We start from the raw sequence: 18,966 nt of genomic DNA on the forward strand, positions 1-18,966 counted from the left end.
TGTTTGATCCATGGCAGTGGGAGTTGGGCTTGAATCTGGGTCATGTCCATGACAAAGCAAGCTTACTGTCCAAGTGAGCTATCTTGCTGGCCCTTAAAATAATCTTAAAATGTTTACATTTCACCTTGTAACAGAGTATATTTTCCACAAAAATCTCATCCAGACTGTCCCTAAGAAAATAAGTAACTCAGGTCAATAGATTTTTCTTTCTTTTTAAATTTTTTTGGTATTATCTTTATTTATTTATTGGCTAGAGACAGCCAGAAATCAACAGGGAAAGGGGAGATAGAGAGGGAGAGAAACAGAGATACCGTAGCACTGCTTTACCACTCACAAAGCTTTCCCAGTGCAGGTAGGGACCAGGGACTCAAACCTGGGCCCTTGTGCATTGTAACATGTGCACTTAAGTAGGTGCACCACCACCCAGCCCCGATCAATGGAGTTTTCAAACAATTTTTGCATTGACATTTATTTTAATTAAAGAAATGTGAAATCAGCATTTTTGTAAGATAAAATCACAAAGTATTTGACAAAAGAAGTGCTTCTGAGAATGTAATTTAAATGTATGTGGTACCTGTGTGACACATTGTAGGCATTAACAAAATAAAGAAACCATTCTGAAGAGAATAAAATTCTGATTTGTGAAAATCACTTCAGTGGTATAATACTCCCAAGGGAATAGGCAATTTGCTTTGTTACCATCAGATAAAAATCAAGAGAGCATATTTTACTTTTCTTATTGTGACACATACAAAACATGTACAAGCCTAAATCCTTTTCATCTGAGAACATAACTGTAAGAAGGCTGACATTTAACAGGGCATATAGAAATTATACTACAAAACATTTTCTTTTGAAAGTAAAAACCCATGTATTTAAAAAATATCAAGCAACTGAAAAATACATAAACTGGCATGAAGTTTCCAAACAGAAGTTCAAAAACCTTGGCAAAGTCATACATACAATTTCAAGTAAATCTGACTTCACTTATTAACTAAAACACTCACTAAAAATAATTTCTGTACATGTAAACTGAGTGTAATACCTCAATATTTCAGTAGAAATTGTCTTTTTGTCACATATTTTCAAAGTATGGTCTCTAAATAATTTGAAGAAATTTTAGCTATAAGGTAAATGAAGACTGAATCTACAAATGGTCCATCTTAAAATTTTCAGAGACCTATACTACAAGTCATTTCAAACATATATGCTTATTGGTTTGAAACACATATTCCCTGAGTATTCTTTCTACTTGGTTAGAAAAATTAAAACATGGTCTGTAGGCTTTTATTTTTATTTCTCTTGAATTATGTAAGTCTCTCTCATCAAATATTCTTGGGAAATTTTCTTTCTGTAGTCACTAAGCTAGCAGGTAATTATAACTGCTTTAACAGGCTATTTGAACAGCTACAGAAATATGGTTCTGGGTGTCTCATACAACTGAAATGATTTACTGTCCTAAAATTATTAATGGTTATTTTAAGAAATTCAGAATAGTACTACAGAAGAAAGAGGAAATAACCAATAATTCCAGCTTAGATCATTAATAGATAAGCATTAAAAAGGAGAAGAAAAAGAGAGAGAGAGAGAGAGAGGTCTGGGAGGTGGCACAGTGGGTAAAGTGTTGAACTCTCAAGCATGAGGTCTCAAGTTGAATCATCTCTGGCATCTTATGTGGCACAGTGATACTCTAGTTCTCTCATAAATATAATTTTTTTTTTAAAAAAAAAAGGTCTAAAATTGTGCTTTCAGTGAAATAATGCTGAAAAAATTAACTCTTCTTCTACCCAGTACAGGAAATGTTTCATCTTAAAACTTTAAAATGCAGTTTTGAGACCTGTTACTTCATAACATTCATGCAAACTTAAAATCAGCATCACCTGGAATTTCATCAAACAAACTGCAGCTCTTAATGCTATCCCTTACAGCCTCACAGCCTAAGCCACTGTGCAACCAGAGCACATGCACAGTATCACTACAAGGTGTGTTCCTCTAATTTTTTTTCAGGTAAAAAGTCTTAGCTACTTGGGAGTTTCGATTTTTTCTCTTTAAAAGAAATAAATTAGAGACAACAAACAGTAGGAATCTTAATTATGCAAATTTATAAATACTAATTTTCTACATAGCTCAGATTGACACTAAAGGAAAACTAGATTTAAGAAGTTTAATATTAATAATTAGATTTCATAAGACACAACTCTATATTTCCCTTAGCATTATAATTTATGTGGTTTTCAAGAATATCAAATAAATAACTTAAAACAATTAGAATTCATCACTCTAAAGATCTTCAAAGAAGTAAGCAATTCCAGATGTCCAAAAGCGTGTCTTCTGTCTTTTTAAATGTAAACTTTGAGGTGCTTTATACAGGGCGTCCTTGACCAAAACGATTCTTAGACCTAGGATTTTTAACACAAAAGGTGGTCAGTGGTACATCTAAAAAATGAAATTGCTACTTGTTTAGGTTTTTTGCTTGACAGTATCAAAGTTTAATGAAACTTCATATAGATTCATATACCATTTTTAAAACTCTTTAAATATTTACGTATACTTTAATATTTAATATTAATATATTTAAATATTTTATATTATTTTGTACTGGGAGAGATAATATAGTTCATGTATTGTATACTATGGATTTGGTGCAGTACCTCATAATTAAACATTTTAATGTGTTTTTAGTGTAACAAATCAATGTTTACACTAGCTAGAGTTAAAAAAAAAAGACTTAGTAACTTCATTATAGCTCAATTCAGGTTTGAGTTGATATAAAATGTAGGGAAACAGCTTTTGGTTTAGTGAACTTTCTGGATTTTAAATTACAGATAAAGCTAAAGAAATAAATTTAAAAAATAATTAATTTAAAAAATTACAGATAAAGCAACTAGATCCAAAGTACTAATGATCAAACTTTCATTGTTAATCTTAAAAAAAAACACACACAAAAAAACTGTGATATGAAATGACACAAGACCCATACATTAGATTTTTTGTAGAGAAAAAAAGTACACAAGGCACAGGACAAACTATTATGACTTACATAAAGTAATGCTTTATAATCTATAGACAGTATACAAATTCTGCTAGTACTAACACATTTTAACTGCTTACATTTTCACGAGTAACTGGCTCAGAAAAAAAAAATTGGCTTAATAAACATAAACTTGGACAAGGGCAACAGCATAATAGTTATACAAACAGATTCTCATGCTTGAGGTTCCAGGGTCCTAGGTTCAATACCCTGTACTTGCATAAGCCATAGCTGAGCAGAGCTCTGGTAAAATAAATAAATATAGGGGCCAGGTGGTGGCGCACCTGGTTAAGAGCTCACATTACAGAGCACAAGGACCCAGGTGCAAGCCCCTGGTCCCCACCTGCAGTGGGAAAGCTTCACGTGTGGTGAAGCAGGGCTGCAGGTGTCTCTCTGTCTCTTTCTCTCTCTCTCTCTCCCCAATCCTTCTCAATTTCTCTCTATCCAATAATAAATGAATAAAAATATATGTCTTTAAAAATGTTTAAAATACATACATAAATATAAATAAACATAAACTTAAGTTTGCAGCCCAGGAGGTGGCACAGTGGCTAGAGCAGTGAGCTGGCAAGCCTGAAGTCCTAGGTTTGATCCCTTGCATCATATATGCCAGAGTGACGCTTTAATTCTTTTACTCTTCTTTCTCTCATAAATCAATGAACCAATCAATCAAAATTTAAAAACATTTAGAAACTATACTGTCACTAAGTTGTGTGCTCATTATCTTTTTATGTTCTTATCTCCCTCCCCCCTTTTTTGGAAGATGAATATTTTACATTCGACAGTAAACTCATCTTTTTAAAAAATATTTATTTATTTTCCCTTTTTGTTGCCCTTGTTTTTTATTATTGTTGTAATTGATGTTGTCGTTGTTAGATAGGATGGAGAGAAATGGAGAGAGGAGGGGAAGACAGAGAAGGGGAGAGAAAGATAGACACCTGCAGACCTGCTTCACCGCCTGTGAAGCGACTCCCTGGCAGGTGGGGAGCCGGGGCTCCAACCGGGATCCTTAAGTCAGTCCTTGGGTTTTGCACCACGTGTGCTTAACCCACTGCACTACCGCCTGACTCCCTTCATTATCTTTTTTAAGGTGTTAACTTTTATTTTTTTAATATTTATTCCCTTTTGTTGCCCTTGTTGTTTTATTGTTGTAGTTACTGATATTGTCATTGGATAGGACAGAGAGAAATGGAGAGAGGAAGGGAAGACAGAGAGGGGGAGAGAAAGACAGACACCTGCAGACCTGCCTCACTGCCTGTGAAGTGACTCCCCTACAGGTGGGGAGCTGGGGGCTCGAACCAGGATCCTTAGGCTGGTCCTTGTGCTTTGCACCACGTGCGCTTTACCCGCTGCTACCGTCCGACTCCCAGGTGTTAACTTTTAAATTAGAATCTGGTGAGCTGGAAAGTGTCTCAGTGGAAAAAGTGTTGGACTTAAAAGCACTAGGTCCCAAGCTCAGTCCTCAGCATCACAAATGCCAGAATGATAATCTGGTTCTCTCTCTCTCTCTCTCCCTGCTTCCCTCCCTCCTCTCTCTCATGTTAATAAGTAAGCCTTTTATTAAAATCTGGTTTGAATTAATATCATAATTATCTAATCTAGAAACAAAACAAAATTTAAATCATATGATTTTAGTATTCATATACTTTCCCCCTCAGTCACTTAAAAGCCAGTGGTGTTCTGAATTCTATTATGCTACCTTGTGTTTTTCTCTGAGCTGTTTTGCCTTGCGTTGACTGTCACAGAGGCCTTAATTTGTGCTTCAAGCCTGGAATAAATACCTCCAGCAAACTGCAAAGTAAAGGAGTCAAGTTATGTCATTTTAAAAAATGAAATTGACAAAAGCTTTGCTTTGTAAAATGATATATGTTTTAAGTTAGAAGATTATTTTGATTTTTTTAAATTCAGGCACTAAAGTAATTTACAAGTATAATTTTATGTACAGTAGAATTCATACTTTTCAATGTAAAAGTTCTGAGTTTTGACAAGTGCATATCGTTTGGCAACCATTGTTATAACAGAGACACAGAAAAGTTCCATCACACCAAGAAAATAACCTTTTGCATCTTAAGTCAACTCAATTACTATCATTAGTCCAAGTAACCACAAGTCTGTTCAATGTCTCTAAATTGCATTTTCCAGAACATTACTGTAAAAATTTGTTCTATGCTCTGTGATTTTATTAATTTACCAGATAAAGAATTATTGAGTTGTTTCTAGTTTTTAAAAAATTTTTTATTTATAAAATGGAAATATTGACAAGACCATAGTATAAGAGGGGTACAATTCCACACAATTCCCACCACTAGAACTCCATATCCCATCCCCTCTTTTAAAAGCTTTCCTGTGGTCCGGGAGGTGGCGCAGTGGTAAAGCTTTGGACTCTCAAGCATGAGGTCCCGAGTTCGATCCCCCGGCAGCACATGTGCCAGAGTGATGTCTGGTTCTTTCTCTCTCCTCCTACCTTTCTCATAAATAAATAAAATCTTAAAAAAAAAAAAAAAACATTTAAAAAATAATAAAAAAAAATAAAAGCTTTCCTATTCTTTATCCTTCCGGGAGTATGGACCCAGGATCATTATGGGGTGCAGAATAAATTCACTATAAACGTGTGGGAAAATTTTGCCCAAGATTTTCTTCTTTTCATGATAAAAATGAGGAAAGTTTATTTAAGCAAAATACAGTAATACATAAATCTTCTTTTTTAATGTGGTGCTGGGGAGTGAACCCAGAGCAACATATATACACTTCACTCCTAAGACATCTTGACCCAATTTTTCTATTGTATATTTTTATGAATGAGAAGGCTAACTGGGGTGGAAAGACACCAACTTCACCATCCATGAAGTTCTACCAGTCTCTGAATTTGGTGTTTTTATGTGGTTTTACAGATTGTGGATGAACCAAGGCCTTCTGCATGGATGGCATAAGCTCTACTCACTAAACCACCTCCCTGCCCTCCCCCCCCCAATCTTACTTCTTTTGCTTCCTTTGACTTGACACGGTCCAGATCACCTAATCTCATCTTTATTAAATGCCCTGTAATTTCAGACATCCGTCGCTGATCTGAAGGTAAAAATAAGTAAATAATTAATAATAAGTCTTACTTGTTAAGAAGATAGTATGAAATTTATTTCTCTTTTTTTATGTGTATGAGAGAGAAAGCACAGGTATTACACATATGATACCGAAGATAGAACCCAGGGCTCCACACATGCGAAGAATGTATCCTAACCATTGAGACATCTCCCTGGCTGCAGTAACTTTTACTTTTCTTCTTCTCCTTTTTTTTTAAAAAAAAAAATTATTTATTTTTTAAATGTTTATTTATTCCCTTTTGTTGATCTTGTTGTTTTATTGTTGTAGTTGTTGTTGTTATTGATTGTCGTCCCTGTTGATAGGACAGAGAGAAATGGAGAGAGGAGGGGAAGACAGAGAGGGGGAGAGAAAGACAGACACCTGCAGACCTGCCTCACTGCCTGTGAAGCGACTCCCCTGCAGGTGGGGAGCCGGGGCTCAAACCTTGTGCTGTGTTACCGCCCGACTCCCCTTCTCCATTTTTCTTTTCCTACAGGGACTTTGCTGGGATTTTACACCTGTGTAATTCTACCACTGCTAGTGAAGTTTTTCCTTTTCTCCCCCCGCCTCCAGATAATGAGAGACAAAGAGGAGATATATCACAGCACAGCACAGCTCCATCATTCAGGAAGCTTTCCCTTTGCATGATGCTCCCATGTGGGGGCTGGGGGCTTAAATCCAGATTTTCACATGTGGTAAAGTATATGCTCTACTTTTGTTGCCTGACCCCTAATTTTTATTTATTAAACAGACTGCAATCAGGTCTGGTGAAATAATATAGTGGTTTGCAGAACAGACTTTCACTTTTGAGGTGCCAGAGGTCTCAGGCTTATCCCCCAGCTTCACCAAAAGTCAGAGTTTTATAGTGCTTTGGTTAAACAAAGGAAAAGAAAACCTGTCAAGGATTTATGAAAATGTAACTGGATAGTTTTAAATTCCTCAGATATGAAGAGTTTTAGGCTGCAAGTAGCAAAATCACTCATATATAGATAAATATGCTGCCTTACTAATATTACTGTAAAGTTGCCTGAAATATATTCAGTTGTCTTTCCACTGAAAGTTTAATGGGCAAAAGTCAAAGAGACCTCTAAGTCATAGGTGCACAAAATCTTACACTATCTACTGAGATTGTCTACAGCAAGAACTGGTATCAGGGAATGTGCTAATTTGGGGCTTTATTCCCACTGGAACCTTCAAAGCTATTCAGTATACTTCTCATCACTGTTATTTATACTGCACTGGTATACTATAATAACCGGGATCATAAATAATAAAATAATAATAAAACTTACCATCTTCTCTTTGTGCATCCTGATTAAATCTTAAGGATCTTGAGGCATCCCACTTATTCTTCTGTATACTCACACTAATCAAAATTTTAAAACAAAACCAAAAATCAGCATTGGTACTTTAAGAGGAGACACCTGATGGGATTAAAGAGCAATACTCACATGAAGGGAGACATATCTCTAGAAGTTGACTAAAAAAAAGTAGACAACATTAAGGTCCAATTAGAACACATTTACTAGCAGTGCTATAGAAATTATAAAAAGACGTTATACTTATTGAGTACAAGATACTGTGCCAAGAGTATTTTAAGTATTATTTCATGGGAGTCGAGCGGTAGCACAGTGGGTTAAGCGCAGGTGGCACAAAGCAAGGACCGGCGTAAGGATCCCAGTTGAACCCCCAGTTCCCCACCTGCAGGGGAGTCGAAGCAAGTCTGCAGGTGTCTATCTTTCTCTCCCCCTCTCTGTCTTCCCTGCTTCTATTTCTCTCTGTCCTATCCAACAACAACGACATCAATAATAACTACAACAATAAAACAAGGGCAACAAAAGGGAATAAATAAATAAATATTTAAAAAAGAATTTAAAAAGTATTTCATTTCAGCCTTTTAATAATCATAACATAACTGCTACTGTTCTATCTATAATAAAACTAGTTTAGAGAAGTTAAGATCTTGTTCAGTTATATAAACCTAAAATAAGAACTCAGCTTTGCCATTCTGATCCAGAAGATCAAATTTATGCAGAATTCACCTGTCACTGTGATATCTGCAAAACATGAAGATAAATGTACAACCTGACAATGCAATGTGTGAAATTTGCTTAAACCCCAAACTTTTATACATTTTTCATATTCATAGTTTTCTTTTAATCAATTGTGGCTATTACTGTCCTTTTATTATTTTATTTCCTAGTGGATTGAAGTGGTTTACAGTATAATCTTTTAAAAAAAATTTTTTTTAAGTCTTTTTTTCAGTGTTTTCTTTTTATTGTTGTAGTTATTGTTGTTGTTATTGATGTTGTTGTTGGATAGGACAGAGAGATATGGAGAGAGAAAGGGAAGACAGAGAGGAGGAGAGAAAGATAGACACCTGCAGACCTGCTTCACGGCCTGTTAAGCAACTCCCCTGCAGACGGAGAGCCAGGGGTTCGAACCGGGATCCTTATGACAGTTCTTGCACTTTGCGCCACTTGTGCTTAACCCGCTGCACTACCGCCCGACTCCCACAGTATAATCTTTAACACATAAGCACAGCCTCAAATCTCCCCTTGAGCAGTGCCTAGGACACCAGTGCTTCTTCATCTTGTCCCAGCCTTCCCTCCCCAGAACCCTTTTATTCTTACCTGACTTTTTATCCCTTCCTTTGAATGCATGAGGAAATAAGAATTACTTTCAGAGGTCATAAAATATAATTTATTTAAACATTTTTTAAAAGACTTATTAAAGGAGAGAATGAGACTAAGATTAAGGCAAGAGCACTGCTCTGGCACATACAATGCCAGGAATCAAACCTGGGATCTCATATAGACAGTCCTGTACTCAATCATTGGGTCATTTCCCTGGCTAAATCTTTTTTTTTTTTTTTTGATAATTATTTATTTATTCCCTTTTGTTGCCCTTGTTGTTTTATTGTTGTAGTTCTTATTGTTGTTGTTACTGATGTCATCGTTGTTGGGTAGGACAGAGAGAAATGGAGAGAGGAGGGGCAGATAGAGAGGGGGAGAGAAAGATAGACACCTGCAGACCTGCTTCACCGCTTGTGAAGCGACTCCCCTGCAATTGGGGAGCTAGGAGCTCAAACGGGGATCCTTAACACTGGTCCTTGCGCTTTGCACCATGTGCACTTAACCCGCTGCACCACTGCCCGACCCCCCCCCCCTTTTTAAGGTACTTATTTCCTAGTAAGAGAGAAAGAACCAGAGATCACTCTGGCATATGTAATACTAAGGTGAAACTTAGGATTTCATGCCTGCAAGTCTAGGCTCTATCCCCTGCAAACCTCCTTGGCTTTTGGCTAAACATTTATTTTTCTACCACTTGAGTCATCACTGGGGTTCAGTGCCTGCATGACTCTACCATTCCTCCTGGCCAGTTTTTTTTTTTCCTTTTTTTGTTAGAAGTTGAGAGACAGAGATAAGAGACATCCATAGCATTGTTCCACTGCTCATGAAGCTTCTTCCCCTCTAGGTGAAGTTTTCCCCCTCAAGGTGGAGCCTGGGGGCTCAAACCTGGGTCCTTGAGCACTGTAACATGTGCATTCAGCCAGGTGCCCCACCACCCAGACCCTAATTACCTATTTCTAAATATGTATTGAAGAATAGTAGTGGATAATTGAGATTTACCTTCTCCAATGTCTTTTCTTTCTTTTGACCACAACAAGGTGAAGAGACTTGCTTTTTGGGTTGTTTGGTGAACTTCTTTGGCTTTTCCTTTTTCCCTGAGAGCAGAAAATCAGTGTTAGAAGTGCAAATTCATATCATATACTTCACTAATGAATCAGACTGCATCGGTGACCTTGGGAGAACTACTGCAGTTTCCAATAGCGGGGGTGGGACACAGAACTCTGGTGGTGGGAACTTGATGGAATTATACCCCTGTTATCTTATAGTTTTAGAAATCAATATTAAATCACTAATAAAAAGTATATTCCAGAAAAAAAAAAAAGTACACTTGCTTTGTCATGCCCAAGACCCAGCCCCCACCACACTGAGGGAAGCTTCTGTGTTATGGTTCTACCCCTTCCTACCTACCTTCCTTCCTTCCTTTTTTCCTTTCTTTCTTTCTTTTTTTTCTTTCTCTTTTCCTTTCTTTCTTTCCTTTCTCCTTTTACCAAAGCACTGCCCAACTCTGATTGATGGTGGTATGGGGGTTGAATTTGGGACTTTGGAACCTCAGGCATGAGAGTCTGTTTATATAACCATTATGCTATCTACCCTCATCCTCTTCTCTTTCTACCTGAGAAAGTAGGCACAGAGCAATGATGTCCCAGTGATGGCTATAAAAAAAAAAGTAAATATATGGAAGTCAAACTGAAAGTAATTTACACTTCATTTTAATTACTTTTCCTCTATCTACATGGAGAAAACCTTTAAGGAAAAAAAAATGGGGATAATGAGTTAAAAACCCCAGTGAAGGGAGCTGGGCGGTAGCAGACCAGGTTAAGCGCACATGGTGTGAAGGATCGGTGCAAGGATCCTGGTTCAAGCCCCCTGCTCCCCATCTGCATGGGGGTTGTTTTACAAGTAGTGAAGCAGGTCTGCAGGTGTCTATCTTTCTCTCCCCCTCCTCACAATTTCTCTCTGACCTATCCAACAACAACAGCAGTAGCAACAACAATGGGAAAAAAAAAAAAAGGCCTCCAGAAGCAGAGGATTCATAGTGCAGGTACCAACCCCCAGTTATAACCCTGGAGGCAAAGTAAATAAATAATTTTTTTAAATATTTTTTTTTAGTATCTTTATTTATTTATTGAACAGAGATAGCCAGAAATTGAGAGGAAGGGGGAGACAGAGAGGGTGAGAGGCAGAGAGACACCTGCAGCACTGCTTCACCACTTGTGAAACTTTCCCCTCACAGGTGGGGACCAGGGGCTTGAACCTGGGTCCTTGCGCACTGTAACATGTGTGCTCATCCAAGTGCGCCACCACCTGGTCCCGATATATAATTTTTAAAAAAAAAAATTATTTTATTTATTTATTCCCTTTTGTTGCCCTTGTTTTATTGTTGTAGTTATTATTGTTGTTGTGGTTGTTGGATAGAACGAGAGAAATGGAGAGAGGAGGGGAAGACAGAGAGGAGGAGTGAAAGATAGACACCTGCAGACCTGCTTCACCGCCTGTGAAGCGACTCTCCTGCAGGTGGGGAGCCGGGGTTCGAACTGGGATCCTTATGCCGGTCCTTATGCTTTGCACCACCTGCGCTTAACCCGCTGTGCTACAGCCTGACTCCCCCCGATATATAATTTTTTAAAAGAAAGGAAAGAAGCATTTTTTTCTAAAAGGAATGTCTGAAACTAAGAATAAAACACTGGATCTCTATTCCCAAATATCATTTATTTGTATACAACCTGTGAAGTTTTGTTGTTATTTATTTATTTAAACTTTTAAGAAGATTTTTTTTTTTAAAAAAATCTTATTTATTGGATAGACAGCCAGAAATTGAGAGGGGAGAGGGTGATAGACACCTGCAGCTCTGCTTTACCACTCACAAAGCTTTCCCCCTGCAAGTGGGGACCTGGGGCTAAAACCTGGGTCCTTGAGAACTGTAACATGTGTGTTTAACCAGGTGTGCCCCTTTTGTTGTTATTTAAAAAGGGAAACTTTATATCACAACTATAAATGTAGAGCTTGTAAAATTGTGCTAAAAACACAAGCAGAAACAAAGGTAAGTGTCAACCCTTTTAAGACAAAATTACTCTTGCTTGGTAAGATGTAGGAATTTCGGGGGCTGGGCAATGGCACTGGGTTAAGCGCACATAGTGCAAAGCCCAGAGACCTGCAAGGATCTGGGTTCGAGCTCCCGGCCCCCACCTACAGGAGACATCCTTCACAAGCAGTTAAGCAGGTCTGCAGGTATCTTCGTGCCCTCTCTTTATCTTCCCCTCCTCTCTCGATTTCTCTCTGTCCTATCTAGTAATAGTAATTAACTGGGTGAAAACAATAACCTATAAGAAATACTGAAAGGAAAATACTGAATGATCTCACTAATATGGGGTATATAAAGAAACAAAGACAGAGAACAAGTAAAGAAAAATGAAAATAAGCAGACTAGGAAAGCAGAATTAATGTGTGTGTGTGTGTGTGGGGGGGAGAGGTGGGTGTCTAACGTCTCTGGACACAGTCGACATGCTTCACTTCGGACTGTGTCCAGAGACGTCAAGTATGGAATGTCAACTCTTCAGCCTCATTTACTCAGGTGAGAACTTTCCTTTCTCATAGGACTCCTTAGTTTCGGGTGGTTCACTTTCTAACAAAGCCCCCAAACCTAGATATAGACCAGGTCCCATGAGATAGGGCATATGTACACATGTATCCATAAATTAGGGCAAAAATATATACCTGAAAGCAAAAGTGCACAATAGACTGCAGTGAGTCAGTAAATGAAGCAAGCAAGTAGAAAGACCTAAAAAGACACCATAAAGTTCCTAATGAAATAGTTTATACTTAGACCTAGATACCCATTTCACCTACTTCCTATTACACTTCCCTCAGTCACTCCAAAGCTATCCTTATCAAAGTAAGGACTACAAAAGCTGAATAAGGGCAAGAGAGTGGCATACTTTAATGATGACTCTTTAGTCACTATCAGGCCACCCCATGATCTGGGGACCTAATCGGGGAGTCCTAAGATTCCCACACAGACATGATGGGCCTAGACCTCGAACAGATCCCTCTCTCCACTGCCACTGGTCATCTCCATCAGGAACAACATAATGGACCCCTTTGTAGGCCCCCTCATAAGACCTTGCCCTCAATGTGGATCAACAATGGTAGGGAATGTTTCATCCTCCAAAGGGAGGTTGGATCACATACTCTACCACCTGAGGAAGAGGGTCCTGAAATTGGTACAACTTGGAGCGTTCCTATTCATGACCACAGAAAGCAAGTTCAGATCTACAGGGGTGCAGAGGTTACATAGGCTCCTATGCTGAATATGGGCCCCAGATCAAATTGATGGAGTTATTTATTGGAAAAACAAACAGAGAAATTGAGAAGGAAGAGGGAGATGGAAAAAGAGAAACCTGCAGCACTGTTTCATTGCTCGTGAAGCTTTCTCCTTACAGGTGGGGACCAGGGCCTTGAACCTCGGTCCCTGCACACTGTAATGCATGTACTTAGCCAGGTGTTCCCCCCACCAACTAAAATTTTTCATATTTATTTACTGGACACAGAGAGAAATCAAGGAGGGCAATGGAGACAGAAATGGAGAGAGGAAAAGAGACACCTGCAGCACTGCTTCACTGCTTGTTAAGCTTTCCCTCCAAGGTGGGGACCAGGGTCTTGAACCTGGGTTCTTGCTCATCATAACATGTCTGCCCTACCAAATATGCCTAAACCAGCCCCCACATTTTTTATTTTGGCAGCCGAGGTTTTTGCTGGGGCTTCATGCTTGTACAGTTCCATTGCTCCTAGGGGACTTCTTTTTTTTTTAACAAAAGACAGAGACAGGGGTCGGGCTGGGCGCAGCGGGTTAAATGCACATGGTGCAAAGTGCAGGGACCAGCATAAGGATCCCAGTTCGATCCCCCGGCTCCCCACCTGCAGGGGAGTTGCTTCATAGGCGGTGAAGTAGGTCTGCAGGTGTCTATCTTTCTCTCCCCCTCTGTCTCTCTGTCTTCTTCTCCTCTCTCCATTTCTCTCTGTCCTATCCAACAATGAACAACATCAACAACAACAATAATAACCACAAGAAGGCTATAACAACAAGGACGACAAAAGGGGAAAAGGGTGGTCTCCAGGAGCAGTGAATTCATGGTGCAGGCACTGAGCCCCAGCAATAACCCTGGAGGCAAAAAAAAAGAGAGAGACAGAGACACAGAGAGAAGAGAGATACCATAGTACTGCTCCAGTGCTTATAAAGTTTTCCTTTGCAACTGTTCCCATGTGCTGGCTGGGGGCTTAAATCAGGGCTCTCAAGCATGGAAAAGCATATGCTCTACTGGATGAGCTATCTCCCAGCCCCTTGACAGTTTTCTAATGCATTACTGGGATTGAAACCAGGGCATGAATTATGTGAAGCTTGTACCCTGTCACTGAGCCACCTCCCAGACTCAACTGTCATTTAATTATTTAGAGAGAAGACACTGTGATAAGGAAAGAAGGAAAGTGACCAAAGCACTGCTCCTCTATCCACTGAAACCTGTTTTTACTGCTGTCTCATGTGGTGCCAGAAATAAACCAGAGCTTTAGGCATATAGGACACATGATGTCCGGCTAAACCTATCCCCAGAACCCCTAGACATTTCAACTTAAAATCAATACTTTGTTTTTTGGATACTTCTTCTTCATCTCCAACTTCATCTTCAGTGACCTCAGATCCAGTGGTATATTCTTCTTCTTCTGAAAATAATGACTGCTGCTTCTAAAAAGAAAAATGCATTCCATTAAAAGTGTAATAGATTTCCAATGAACTTTTTCAAAATATCTTTCTTTCTTTTCTTTTTGTTTTTTTGTTTTTGGTGTTCTGGTACATAATGGTGGAAAAGGACCTAAATCTGGGGTGAGAGTGTTTTGGCTCATGGGGAGATTAGATACTACACACCCATGTGTCAACAACTATACTGTAATCCAGTAAGACCCAATAAATAAAGAACGAATACATTTCTGATGAATGAGCCAAACAAGAGTTGTTAAGATGACAACTGCTCACCGTAACATTCAGGAGATGGACACTGATTATCTACATTTAGGGCATATTCATGGTACATCAAATATTTCTTTCCTTCACAGATCTTAGTAGAGTGATAGGCACACAACAGAGAGTATTTACTGATTTTTACCTCAGCCATTCATCTATATACATTCCTTGATATTAAGATGAAATTACCAGCCCGTAAAGGTGTTACAGATGTGACTACTGTGTCACATGTGTGTCATTAGGTGTCAGAGTAGACAGGCCTGTCTATACCAAGTGTTCTAACCCATTTGCAACTGGATGATTGATAGTCTGAAAAATGTCTTTACTGGCAACCTAAATCCTCTCATGTTAAGGCTCTGATTATTCCCTAGCTCCAGTCTGTCCTCAGATCTTGAGGTAACTCTGTGCTTGACAGAAGGTGGTAGTTACTGGAAACTACAGTGATGAGGAAAGTGAGCACTGACTTGTGATTATGATCTTATGGAATGCCTAACCTCCATCCAAATCCAGAAATTACTGCCTTGTAGTCCTGAGGTTTCCAACCAGTCAAACACTCAGAGTTAGTGCTAGTAGATCATCTCAGAGGGACTGAGTTAAGGTTAATAGATGGGGGCCCTACCAAACAGTCCCCGGTCACTACCTCAACCCTCCTGGATATGCCGAGCTCAGACCAGGAAACTGCTGAAAGGGTGCTTGCTCTGCAAACTGCTGAAAGGTACCTTCCAAAGAAGTGTGCATAAATCATGGGGGGTGGGGTGCATAGCATAAGGATAGGCAACTTCTTTCTGCCCACCAGGCAGCGCTGATAGGCAGAGAGGCAGTGGTGCAACACTCATGAGACAACGAGAGCACCACTCTAACACATGGGGCTTGAGATCAAACTCATGGCGTCACATCAAGAGCAACTTCTGTGCTCTTTCCACTGAACATTTCCCCTGTTGTTATCCTAGTTCATACATTTTGGGGCTTTGGGAGGGATTTGTATTTTTCTTGGAAAACTTCTCAGATGACAGAATATTTACTTAGGTTTTAATGTATTTAGGATGTACTTCAAAAATTTGTACTAAGATGATGAGTTAAGTTTTAGAATAACTGTTTTGAGTAAAAGAAAATGTTCAAGTGAATTAAAGGATTCCTTTAAACCCTTCAAGTTGTTTCTGCTTTGGCCAAATTTGAAAATAAACTGGTCTTGACTTGTTAAAGAAAAATATAAAATTAAAACACAATAATTGAAAATATTAAAGTAGCATGTGTGTACACTTTCTGAGTGAATGGGGTCCTGGATAACTTCATTACTTTAGTTTTCCTGTATCTATCATATCATCTATTATTACTGTACCAAATTTGTATCTCATTCTTGTGAATATTGGTAGTAGATGGCATAGTAAGTGTCAATTTTTTTTTAGTCAACCAATCAAATATCCAAATAGTTATAGAAATAACAGATCTTGGGGAGTCGGGCAGTAGCGCAGCGGGTTAAGCACAGGTGGCGCAAAACACAAGGACCAGCTCAAGGATCCCAGTTAGAGCCCTGGCTCCCCACCTGCAGGGTAGTCGCTTCTCTCCCCCTCTCTGTCTTCCCCTCCTCTCTCCATTTCTCTCTGTCCTATCCAACAATGATGACATCAATAATAACAACAATAATAACTATAACAATAAAGCAACAATGGCAGCAAAAGGGAATAAATAAATATTAAAAAAAAGAAATAACAGAGCTTATGTTTTATTCAAGACTTTAAGCATCTAAAAAAGTAATTTGTAAACTAATACAGTCCCTAAAAAAATAAAAGTGGAGATACTTTATGATCTAACAATATCACTTCTAGGCATCTATCTAAGGGACATGAAAATACTAATTCAAAAAGATATATGCTTCCCTATGTTCTTAGGGGCATTACTCATAACAGCTAAAATATGGAATCAACCTAGATACCCATCAGCAGATGACTTGATAAAGGAGTTATAGGGTATATACTTAATGCAAGACTACTTAGCAATTTAAAAAGATGATACTGCATTATTTGGGGGCAAAATGGAAGTTATTAAACTAAGTGAAATAAAATGAAAGACAAGCTCCCAAGAAAGGTAAAAAAAAAAAAAAGAGAGAGAAGTGAAAGACAAATAACAGATGGTTTTACTCATAAGTAAAATATATGTCAAAGAAGTCATGACACATTTTTTCATAGAAAAATGTCATGAATTTTCTGACAACCTAACAGATAGATTAACTAAAGCAAATAAACAGTGACCAACGTATCTCTTAGACTTTGTGACAGCTGGCAAAGATCGTGGTTAAGGGGTGGGGGGGGGCACAGGACTTTGGCAGTGGGCATGGTGATTAACACACATATAGGTGTGAAACTATACCCCTGTATAACTTTGTAAGCCAATGTTAAAGCACCAATAGTAATTTTCCTTTTTTATTGTTGCTAGGGCTTTACCATTCCAGACAGACTTTTTCAAATAAAAAGAGAGAGGCAGAGACAAAAGAAGGTAGGAGGCAAAAACTATTAACACTGAAGTTTCCTCCAGTGAAGGGGGGGCGGGGCTAGGCTTGAATCTGAGTCACAGGCACACTATATAGGTGAACTATTTTGCTAGTTCTCACAAATAACAAAAATTACCAATGAAAAGTCACTTGGGGTTTAGGAGATATGCAGCAGAGGAAACACATGCCTTTTCACACATGAGGTCCTGGTTTAGATTCCCTGCACTAAATGGGAGCACTGTGATCAACACTACAGAATTCTATGAAGGGAGGAACAAAAGCTTTGATGTCTAAAAATACTAAAAATAGAATAAAACTTGGGTGGGGGGTGGCTGAACTATATAGTCTAGTAGTCTCTGGCTTCATCGCCAGGTACTACATTAAAAAAAAAAAAAGTTGGGCTGGGAAAAGAGTGCAATGGTAGTATATCCAACTTTCATTCCTGAGGCTCCAGAGGCCCTAAATTCACACCCCCTAGTCCCACCGTAGACCAGAGCTGATCAGTGAGTGTTCTGATCTCTCTTTCTCTCTCTCTGAAAATAAACAAATCTTCAAAAAGCTAATGAGATTTATGGATTATACATTCAGATAAAGGAGTGTGTCTGCATTAAGCAATGGTTTATTTTATTGCTACACGGTTCTTGCTGGGGCTTGGTGTCTACACAACAAATCCACTGTTTCCACTGTATCCCCCCTCCAGGGTTATCATTGGGGCTCAGTACTGATACTACAAACCCACTGCTCCTGTGGCCATTTTTTTTTTAATAGGACAGAGAAAAATTGAGAGGGAGGGGGAGATTGAAAGGGAAAGAGACCGGCAGACCTGCTTCAATATGAAGTGATCTCCCTGCAGGCGGAAAGCCAGGGTCTTGAACCGGGAACCTTCTGCTTCATACTATGTGAGCTTAACCTTGAGCACCACTGCCTGACCACCCCCCCCTTTCTTTTCCTATTTAATAGGACAGAGAGAAATTTAGAGAAGAGAGGAGAGAGAGAGAGAGAGAGAGAAAGAGAAAGAGAGAGAGAGAGATGCTGTAGACCAGCTTCACTGCTGATGAAGCTTCTCCCCTGCAAGTGGGGACCAAGGGCTTGTGTATGGTAATGTGTGCACTCTACAAGGTATGCCACCGCCCAGTCTCAAGCAAATATATATATTTATTATCTTTATTTATTGGATAGGGATAGCTAGAAATCAAGAGGGAAGGGGGAGAGACAGAGAGAACCTGCAGCCCTGCTTCACCACTTGCAAAGCTTTCCCCCTGCAGATGGGGACTAGGGGCTCAAACCCGGGTCCTTGCGCACTGCAACAGGTGTGCTCAGTCAAGTGCACCACCACCCAGCCCCACAGTGATATTTTTAAGTGTAATATTTTAGAAACTGAATAGGGTAATGGACCTTTAGCTAAAATCTGTAAAATAAGATATTGGCAAAAGGCTATTAATCTAAATTCTAATGTAGGAAGAAATCCACGAGTGTGCAACACAATCGACTACTTACTAGTTGCAGAGTCCAGTTTTTCAGTGACAAGAACTATAAAAGAGACAAAGGAATAAGTAATTAGTAAATATCTACCCAGGCTACAACTTTTTACTTCCAAATGCATATTGTAGAAGAGTTTAAAAGGTAAAAAGTGAAGTTCTCTTTTATGTTGAAACATCATTTAAAACTCAGGCTAACTCAACTAGCTAACTCTACTCAACTAGCTGTTGGCTTTTGTAGTTTG

At 38.8% G+C, this 18,966-nt stretch overlaps 1 protein-coding gene and 1 non-coding gene across 5 annotated transcripts in view; one reads left to right on the top strand and one right to left on the bottom strand.

Annotated features, from left to right (window-relative positions):
* Window positions 1-450: 450 nt before the first annotated feature.
* Window positions 451-18,966, bottom strand: part of SANBR (SANT and BTB domain regulator of CSR) — a 65,178-nt gene continuing 46,662 nt past the window's right edge. For 3 of the 4 annotated variants that reach the window (XM_060187216.1, XM_060187215.1, XM_060187217.1), the window contains 9 exons: window positions 18,741-18,773; window positions 14,380-14,479; window positions 9,742-9,836; window positions 8,743-8,760; window positions 7,561-7,589; window positions 7,402-7,475; window positions 6,009-6,097; window positions 4,731-4,822; window positions 451-2,399 (listed from right to left, as the gene is read on the bottom strand). In XM_060187216.1, coding sequence (XP_060043199.1) covers window positions 2,363-2,399; window positions 4,731-4,822; window positions 6,009-6,097; window positions 7,402-7,475; window positions 7,561-7,589; window positions 8,743-8,760; window positions 9,742-9,836; window positions 14,380-14,479; window positions 18,741-18,773 — 567 coding nt within the window. In that variant the 3' untranslated portion in view covers window positions 451-2,362. The remainder of the gene's footprint in view (window positions 2,400-4,730; window positions 4,823-6,008; window positions 6,098-7,401; window positions 7,476-7,560; window positions 7,590-8,742; window positions 8,761-9,741; window positions 9,837-14,379; window positions 14,480-18,740; window positions 18,774-18,966) is intronic. The other variant, XM_007539656.3, reaches the window with a different exon arrangement.
* Window positions 14,944-15,072, top strand: LOC132537966 (small nucleolar RNA SNORA17). Its single transcript, XR_009549366.1, has one exon. It is a non-coding gene; the product is annotated as a small nucleolar RNA SNORA17 (small nucleolar RNA).

The sequence above is a fragment of the Erinaceus europaeus genome, chromosome 3 (assembly GCF_950295315.1).
Source record: "Erinaceus europaeus chromosome 3, mEriEur2.1, whole genome shotgun sequence".
NCBI lineage: Eukaryota > Metazoa > Chordata > Mammalia > Eulipotyphla > Erinaceidae > Erinaceus > Erinaceus europaeus.